At 42.3% G+C, this 9491-nt stretch overlaps 1 protein-coding gene across 9 annotated transcripts in view; it reads left to right on the forward strand.

The window, feature by feature from the left end:
- UNC13B (unc-13 homolog B) overlaps positions 1-9174 on the forward strand; it is a 206076-nt gene extending 196902 nt beyond the window's left edge. For 6 of the 9 annotated variants that reach the window (XM_048930940.1, XM_048930942.1, XM_048930941.1 and 3 more), the window contains 4 exons: positions 1468-1524; positions 3992-4084; positions 5061-5220; positions 6695-9174. In XM_048930940.1, coding sequence (XP_048786897.1) covers positions 1468-1524; positions 3992-4084; positions 5061-5220; positions 6695-6980 — 596 coding nt within the window. In that variant the 3' untranslated portion in view covers positions 6981-9174. The remainder of the gene's footprint in view (positions 1-1467; positions 1525-3991; positions 4085-5060; positions 5221-6694) is intronic. The other 3 variants (XM_048930943.1, XM_048930936.1, XM_048930939.1) reach the window with 1 other exon arrangement.
- The last annotated feature ends 317 nt before the right edge of the window (positions 9175-9491 follow it).

The raw sequence follows: 9491 nt of genomic DNA on the forward strand, positions 1-9491 counted from the left end.
GATTGTGTAAGTTGAAGTACTCTTCATTAAGCATCAGAAGTTAACTCATGTATAGGTAGTCAGTACCTACATTGGAGAGAATGGTCCTGTACATGCATCCTAGCAGAGCAAGGATGACATCCAGTGGCCAGGCAGGTCAAACACTGTGCTGCATCACCGCGGGACTCGGGGAACTGCCTGCTCCCACTAGAGTTACACAAAACACTTTTTAACTAGGAACTTATGTACTGTGCTCGGTACATTTTCAATCATTGCTCCTCTATGGCAAACACTTCTTTATATATCTGAACCATGAACTGATACTAGTGTTTTAATTAGATTGTGTTACGATGTTGTAATGAGTCACAGGCTAAGGTTGTGTACAGCACTGCTGTTCTGCACTTCATGCTAGAGTCAGAAGTGTTTAAAGTCAGAAAAAGAAGATGTTGAAGCTGGAAAGTGGAAATTTTAAAGATATATGATGAAGAAATTTAATTCAGTGAATGATTTGACTATAAAATTCCAGTAAGGGCAAGTGTACAGCAGATACACAAAGGGAATTGGAAATAATCTAAGAGCAGTAGGATTATAGAGTTTCACCAAAGAGTGTGTGAAAGCTTACAAAGAATTTAGCTCTGGTTTCAGTGTACAAGAGGCATGTGCAACGAGGTCACACGTTCTTTCACATAGCTGACTGGTGACATTTGTTTGTGGCTTGTCTGAATCACTTTGGGAGGCAGCTATTGGGTGTGGTGAACCTCTGAGCTGGTCCAAATCAGCATCGTTCATATCAACAGGCTTGGGAGTGTGGGGCTCTGTTTAGAGAACAGAAGACTGGAGCTATACAATTGGTATATGTGGTATCAGTGATGATGCTGAGAAAGGTATGACTTTCTCCAGGGACTGAGGTTAGAGGAGGATATTACTTGTGCGTGCTTCTGGGCAATCACAGTAAGTAGAATAGTCTGGAGATCACATATGCATCGGAGAGACAGGAGGACAGCGCTGGTATTTACAGGTGATATCTGCCTTATAGGTCTCTCTCTGGCTGATGTTTTCCCTTAAGCCAAGCATCTCACAAGCCTAACAGTAGAAACGGCTGCATGCAGAGCTACTTAAATGCTTTGCTGCTAACTAAATACTTCACTGCTCAGTAGTTACACCTAGCGGTTTGTGAGTTGTCTTTTGCACTCCTTTTCTTATTGTTCCACAGTCTCTGGCACAATGCTTTGTTCTGCAGAGATGGATCAGAGCTTGTGGTTCAGTTTTGCCAGTATAAATTCTGTTTTTTTTTACCCAGACAATCCCTTACTCGCAGACAGGCTTGCTCCTCAAAGCCTGTGATGGTACAGAAGATCTAAGAGAATGTTTGTTAAGAGCTAGAATGTTTGTCTTGCATTTGTTTAAGTGAAGCTACTAATTGGATTGTAATTCACGCTCTTCTCTCTTTATCCTCCTTGCTTCTTGCCTTTTGAATTCATGTCTCAGTGCATGATGGGAAAGGTATTAGGTTTACGGCTAACGAGGACGTTCTTCCTGATAAGGGTATGTTCCAGACTAATGTTGTTACCATAACAACATTAGCCAACTGCCTTGCTTTTGAAGCCATCTTGCTCAGAACCTTTTCCAGAGACCCATTCCTAGTAGTTCTCTGTAGAAATGAACTGTCACAGAACGCTTGCATCCCACAGAGCCATGGGTTGCGCAGTGTAGAAGTTTGTACCTTGCCTGAGAACCTGTTCCAAAGCCTGAGACTTGTTTATGGGATGTGAAATCTGTCTTTAAAATGGACTGCATTTTGAAAGATGATGCACATGTGTTTCTCTACTCTTTATCATGGCTGTGTGTTGCTATTTGAATTCTTGGACTTGCATGCTTGTGGTCTGCAGGGATGGTAATACATAGTTATGTTTGATATTCACTCAGAACTGTGGCCGAGCTTGAAACATGTGGCTTGAAGGGGGTAGATAAAGACTGCATCCTCAGGAGACCCCTAAATTAAGTCTTTTTGTTTTTCATCTCCCAGTTATTTTCTGCTATCCAAAGTCACATTTCATGAGCTCAGTTCTGCAGTTTCACCTTCCAGTGTCACAGCATCAGTGAGTTCAGATTTAAATCTGCTTGCCACCAAATGTGCAAGCACATATATCTACACAGCTGTATGTGAACAGAACTTTTACACTGCCTGCTATGGATATTTCTTAAGTAGTATGTGGTCTCTTATCAGTTAATATAAGCGGGTTTTTATTATGAAAAGATGGAAGTGAAGGCAGAAAAAAAGCACAAATCAATCTAAATTTTGTTTCCCTCAAGGATAAAGGGGTGATTCTGTTGTGATTCCTGAGAAGCATCAGCATCTCATTCGTAACCCACTAATGATTCTAAAGATTAGTAGAATGAAGACCTGTGTGTTTGGCAGCTGATGTTAATCAGATTATTCGGCCTGATGAAGTTGTTATGTAATTTTGGTAATCTTGTCTATTCCCATAGAAAACACTGGCTGTGATAGGCACAGTCAGGCGAGTCTGATGAGTGATTGGGCCCAGCATTTTTAAAGCCCTACGCTTCTGCTTACGTACAGAAACACATCCCCTCCTGGGCGGGGATAAAGCGTGTGCTCAAGATGAAGTACAGCTGTTACAGCCTAAAGGCTGTCTGTTGAACTCAGGTCAGGAGTGAGAATCTAACCCTAAGAGAATAATCTGAGGTTGTGTTATGTTTGTGCGTGCGGATACTTTCGCTTGAATATGAACGTGACTTTCACTGCCCGCGGTGCTGTGCCAAGTAATTCTCTTCAGAGAGCTGCACAGATGAGCTCTCAACCTCCTGTTTTTGAAAGGAGTGCTTTTGCTGCCTGCAGTCTGTTTTTGTAGAAGTTGACATCTTAGATCCATCTAATCAAAATGTTTGTTTAGTGACATCCTTCAAGATCCTTGCCTTGAATTTCAATCAGACACGCCATTTATTTTTTTTTCCTCCGCTTTGTAATGCATCTTAGTCTCAAAATTAACAAGCTAACAGTGCTCTGCTTAGGTATCCAGTTAGCCCATAGGTATCCCTCTTACAACTGCATTGCTAATTGTCAAACTCATCAGACGCTAATCAAAGAGACAGGAAGATCAATCTCCCTATCTGATCAAAGAACTTAATTTTCCTTCTGCAAAGCAGTCTTTTTTTGTAATTTACATGACATCTCAGCTTCCCTAACAGATAAATGTTGTTTCCCTGTATTGCTTGATTATTATAATTAAAAGTGAATATGTTGAAAACATCGTAATGCAAGAATTGCAAGGTTCATCTGATGTTCCCCTGCAGTTGGACCATGTTATGTTTTTCTCCATGAAAATACGTCTTGTTTTCTGCCTGCCTGATAGATGTAGGGAAATGAGTGTGCAAGTTGAATGCTTCTTTCTCATCCTCTTTGGTGTACAGCACTTAAGGGATTCTCATTACCCACTGAAGGGAAGCAGGTGGGGGCAGTCAGGGTAACAGCATTTATCTGCTATACTGCATGGAAACCTTGGAGGGTGAGACTGCATTATGGCTCAGTGCTAATTGCTAACATCTTTGTCTTTTTTTTCCCCTAAACTTGCCTTATATGTTCTCGTGTGCTTTTTTGGTTTCTTTTTTACTTGTTTTTTTTTTAATCCTTGTCCTTAATTCTGATGGGAATGCTGCTGCTGACCACTGGAATGCCTTGCATGTGTATACAACAGCTTGTCAGGAACTTCTGAAAAATATTCTTGTTCTCTGAGAGGGCTCATTGTCGCTTAATATATTTTAGAATTCTTTATAGAGTGTGATTCTCATGGTGGAGTGCAAAGAAAGTTAGTGTTTATGCTTGTTGGGCATGCAAGCCCATTAGTTTGCATTGACATTTTATTATCAATGCTGACTGAAAAAACTGCCTGTGGAGGGTGTGAGAACACTACTGTCTGCTGGGGTGAAGATGGGTACCAATAAACAAAATCTGTGTGTGCACGGCGTGTGCGTGCCAATTTTCTTCCAACAGCCTCTGGTGTGGATGACCCTGTGGGTGAAGTGTCCATACAGATCGACCTGTATACCCATCCAGGAACTGGAGAACACAAGGTCACAGTGAAAGGTAGGGACAGATACGCTTTACTGCTCGGGCTTTGTCTGTATCGAGGCAAACTTCCAATTGGAAAACATCGTATTTCTGTGCGAACTCATGTGATGTGGATGTTTTTCACGTCTTGAACATGCAGGGACACATCAATTGATCTTGCCCAGTCTAGCAAGTGACGTGACAGTGTAGAGTCCTGTTGTTTATTGGCGACATTACATGAAATAAACAAATCAGATGGTGGCTCTCGCAGGCCCCACAGTTTAGCATGTACTGCAGAGAACAGAGCAGCATGACAGAGTGATGGTGTGAAACTACCCAGTGTAAATTGAGAAACTGCAGAACCAGGAAGAGGTCAGGGCCTTTGCTCTCCTCCATCCTGGCGGCCAAATTGATCCCAGAAGAGCTGCTCTGAAAATAACCGAAGCAGTGATTCATCTCAGGCTTCCTCTTCCTTCATCTCCTTTGCTTGAGTGCAGCATATTTAACTACTTTAATTTCCTCTAAAGATATATATAAACAGATCTCCAGCCCTCTCTTCTCCTGTATAAATCTGTACCACAGTGCAGTTCACAGATATTTTCTATGCTTCTTGTGAGAGAATGGGAATTAAAGAGCTAACAATGGTGAGTTCTGAAACCACCCACAGCTCATATGCTTTGTTTGTCTTACCTGCAGTGTCATTTTCAACAGACTTCAACATCGCCCCCCTACATACCCTGTTTTTTCTCATTCCACAGTTGATACAGAATTAAACACTGACCAGACAGAGCCGCATGTGTGCCTGCTTTTTGACTAGTTTCTTGAACGTGCATATGGCAAGAGAAAAGTTTCAGATTCCCTAGGCAGAATTCAAACAGGACAAAAAAAAAAAAAAGAAAGAAGACGTAGCTCATGTGTTGTAGGTTGGACAGGGAATGGAAATGAGATCCAAGTAGAAAGCTAGCAATGGGAACAAACGAGCGTTGTAAAGTGGATTGTGACTCTTTTCCAGTTGTGGCAGCCAACGACCTGAAGTGGCAGACGTCTGGCATGTTCCGTCCGTTCGTTGAAGTTACCATGATTGGGCCTCATCAGAGTGACAAGAAGAGGAAGTTCACAACCAAGTCAAAGAGCAACAACTGGGCCCCCAAATACAATGAAACCTTTCACTTGTAAGTGTGAAAAATAGCCTGAGGATCTGGCCTGGCATGGTTAGATGCAGTGGACAGATTGTGTTGTTTTTTTTCCCAGCATCCACAGACAGCCTGCTCAAGGCCCAGAGCAGTACTTGAACCAGCAGCTTGGCCCGGTGTCAGGTGTTTTGGCAGGAAAAGCTAGATGATGGGAGATTTTGCTGTGGGTGGGGTGCTGGGAATCACTCTTCACCAGCAGTGTCCTTTGGCTACCTTCGGAAATGTGTGATGTGTCCTCTTCATGTATTTTACTGTGCTCCATCATTTTAATGAATGTGTTTTGTTGTTAGGAGTTGAGGCTAAAAGTTCATTATGGATGTGGTTTTAGTTCCTAATGAGTGTCTTTATCTCGACTTGTGGGGCGTGCTCTGTGAACTTGTATATCCTTGTTTCCAAGGTTGTAGTCCTTGGATCTGTTAGCAGTTGCAGCCTTTCTCAACATGGGGTATTGATCTCTTCTTACTTGGTTTTCATTATTACAAAGCCGTCTCCCTTCCTAGAAGGCTCAACCAGAAGAGCTACAGACTGGTCCTGACCCAGCTGTGCAGTAAGAATAAGTCTGGGTGGCTGTGTGTGAGCAGGGGCTGGACCATCTGACCTCCAGAGCTCCCTTCCATCCTAAACCATTCTGGGATTCTGTGAATCAGAGAAGAATGACCAGCAAAAGACTGTAAACTTCCCAGGGAAACGGGCAGGCTGTATGATTTCATTTGATATGGAGAAGGGCAGACTTGCTCCGAGTGAAGAAATTTTTGTACCTTTTTTCTTTTTCTTTTAGCTTTAGAAACATCAGAAAGGTTTGGAATGTATGTTTATTAGCTGATGCTTTAATGGAAGGTTCTGCATCATTAACAAAGACTTCATCTAATTAAAATATTAATTACTGGAATGAAACAACCCTTAGCAGGAGCAGAAATGTTTACAGTTGTCTTAGTTGAAAATCTATTAGCATGTCTTTTATGTTCTTCATTCTTTTCATTTTGCAGTTTAACACACACACACATGCAAAGGCAACTTGAAAAGAGTCATTTCTTTTTTTTCCTTTTCAAATAGCCACGTTGTCTTTATCAACCATGAAACAGCAATAATGTGCATACACCATATGCTGTACTCCTGCCTCTCTAAACAGAGAAAAGAAGTTTTTTACAATAAACGGTAGTGAATGGTGGCAGTGGAACAGTTTGCCCAGAGAGCTGGTGGATCCCCATTCCTGGAGGCACCCAAGGTCAGGCTGGAGGGGCACCTGATGCAGCTGTGGTTTCTCTGTTCCCTGCAGGGGAGTTGGGCCAGATGAGCTTTAAGGCTCCCTCCCAACTCCAGTGATTCTATGGTTCTGTAGAAAGGAGTTTTTTATGGCACATCTGGCACTTCACCCAGCCTCTGACGTGATTTTAAAATGTCTTTTTTAGGAGGAATTGATACGTTCTGATAAGTAACCTCGTGTGTTTTTCAGCATTCTGGGGAACGAGGACGGCCCCGACGCCTACGAGCTCCAAGTGTGTGTGAAGGACTACTGCTTTGCTCGGGAGGATCGGGTGCTGGGCATAGCGGTGATGCAGCTCAGAGACATAGCAGACAAAGGAAGCTGTGCTTGCTGGTGTCCTCTTGGACGCAGGATTCACATGGATGAGACCGGACTTACAGTCCTGAGGATTCTTTCCCAAAGAACCAATGATGAGGTTGCAAAAGAATTTGTGAAGTTAAAATCTGAGTCCCGTTCCACTGAGGAGGGCACCTGAGCTGAGCTGTGTGATCTTTCCTTTTCTCTTCTGCCTTGTGCCAATATGTGCAGGTGTTCAACAATTCTCTTTTATTAGTTACAAAAGGTTTTTTCATGTTATCTTTGTCAGCTCCGATAGCGCACGTGTGCTGTAGAGGAAACAAATCCATCAATCTGATGTGAATTATTTATTTTTTAGTAGCTGGTAAGACAATGTAGAGAACAAGACAATCTCTTCCTATTTAAGATGCAAATTATGCTTTGTGTATATAAATTATTTTATATTGCAGGCTGGGTATGCTGGGTTTTGTTGATATGCAGCACTGTGATTTTATCCTCTGAAACTGGCAGATGTTAAAAAGGTTCTACATAATCACACTACGAAACAAACTAACTGTATGGAAATTGGGCGAAGAGTGATTTGGGGGTTTGGCAAAACACAGTTATCTCACTGAATTCACGTACTGTGGAGCTGCCAAAGGGTGTTCCTGCACAGAGTGCACTAGTATTTCAATGTGTCATGCAGACACCTCGACGTCTGCTTAAAAAAAGTTGCAAATTGCTATGGAGATGTACCCCAAATGAACCTGCAGCTAAGGATGTGCTGCTGTGAGCATGAACATGACCAATGGAACAAGCGCAGAGGGCCTAAGATCTCATAGCCAAAAACTGCAAAGGCAACACCCAGGGAGCAGGCTGCAGCTGCCCTGCCATGTAACTAGATGCCGTGTTGCAGAGAAGATGAAATCCCTGCGTGCTGCTGGGAATCCTGCATCACCATGTGGGTGCTGTAAGCCGCTGAGCTCCACGAGTCGCGCTTTGACTACCATGACCAGCCCTGTAAGGAAGGGAACATTACAGCCATGACAAATAATACGGCTGCTACTTACTTTTTCCATTTCAATACTCTTTTTTTAGGGGGTTGCCCTGGTATTGTTTGGTTGTGTTGTTTTTTTGTTTTGTTTTGTTTTGTTTTATTTCTTTTTTATAATTAAATACTTGCAAGTTTTCTGTAGCATTTTGTTAACCCTGGAGGCCATTCCTCCTTATAAGCCCAGAATAATGGCTTGGAAGAGAACTGCACGTCTCCCCTCTGCATGCACTCACTCTTTTGAGTGCAAGTGGAGGGGCAGCAGGTCCGTTTGGTTCTGATCTTGAAGCTGCTGCTGGCCGTGCCATGGTTGATCCATGCTGATCATCATTAATCTGTGATTTAATGATACCATTGAAGATATTTTTGCACTATCTTGAAAAACCATACTAGTTTTGTTTTCTTGCAAAATAAAACAGTGTCCTGAGCAAAATGATTGCGGGGATATCAGAATCTGAAATTTTGTGAACAGGAGGCTCTGGAGTAACAATTGTAACGAGGTATGGTTTTTTTGATTTTTTCTTCACTAAGGGGATATTTGCTATTTCCAGCTGCCCTTGTACTGTGGAAGGTGCAGCTGGAACAAGCCAGTCCTTGTCCATAAAGTACTGTAATACTGTCAATAAACTCAAGGACTGGCTATTGAATGACTTTTTTTTTTGTATTTTCTTTTCTATATTGTCTGACACTTGTACAGCTGTATGATATGACTACTGGGCTTGCTTGCAGAGTTGGGACCGCACCTGGCTTTGTTCGTATCTGTGGTGTACTACAGTAGTGCTCTCCTAAACTTCACGCTCTTTGTCACAACTCTGAATTGTTGTACGTGCCATTGTTACGAGAACTCTTAGTACAGTCTTTAATAAACTCTTTTAGCAGCATCTGGAGTTGTCTGTTGAAGTATAACTGTGATTGGACTTGCCAAATCATGTAGGTTAGAATCGCTACTGCAACTTTGCAAATTACTCTCATGTAGTTTGTAGGCTTTTCCTTAGTACTGTAGAACCCAGCACAGTGTGTGTCAGGTAATTCCCTCTTACTCTGTGGTAGAGCACCTCTGTCTTTGATGTCTTTTCCCAGAGTTCTTGGCTTCTGATAGAGCACTGAGACAGAAAAACATAGACAATAACGTACTTCCTTTTGTTTGCCTGTCTTGCCTTTAAGTTTCCTTTGTATTCAGGTATTGCCTCCTGCTGGTGCTAAATGGAAGCCTCGGGCAGGCAGTAGGGTACCTTACCAACAACACATGAAGAGTAATTGTATACCAAAATGGATTGACAGTTTTCAGTTTGATGAGCATTAATGCTATGTAGATGATGTTGATGAGATGAAAGAATAAACCTTCTTGTTGTCAAGTAAATTACACCCTCTCCTCCTTTTTTGGGGACGCTGCCAATTTCAAGCATAAAATCTGTAATAACTCGGAAGTTTGTATTTCATAATGACACAGGCCTCAGTTTTTGTGTTCTGGGATGCAACTTTTTCCTTGTGTGACATGCTTGGCACCGTGACTGAAAGTAACTCAGCTACATAACAGCAAAGCTTGCTGCTGTGTTTCTGTTTCTAGCTTCATTATGGAGGAAGTTGAGTTTGATGGCATGTCACCTAAAGTGTTGTTTGAAGCAGAAATTCCGTGCCCCACTTCAGGTCAGTGAGGTA

The sequence above is a fragment of the Lagopus muta genome, chromosome Z (genome assembly GCF_023343835.1).
Source record: "Lagopus muta isolate bLagMut1 chromosome Z, bLagMut1 primary, whole genome shotgun sequence".
Lineage (NCBI taxonomy): Eukaryota > Metazoa > Chordata > Aves > Galliformes > Phasianidae > Lagopus > Lagopus muta.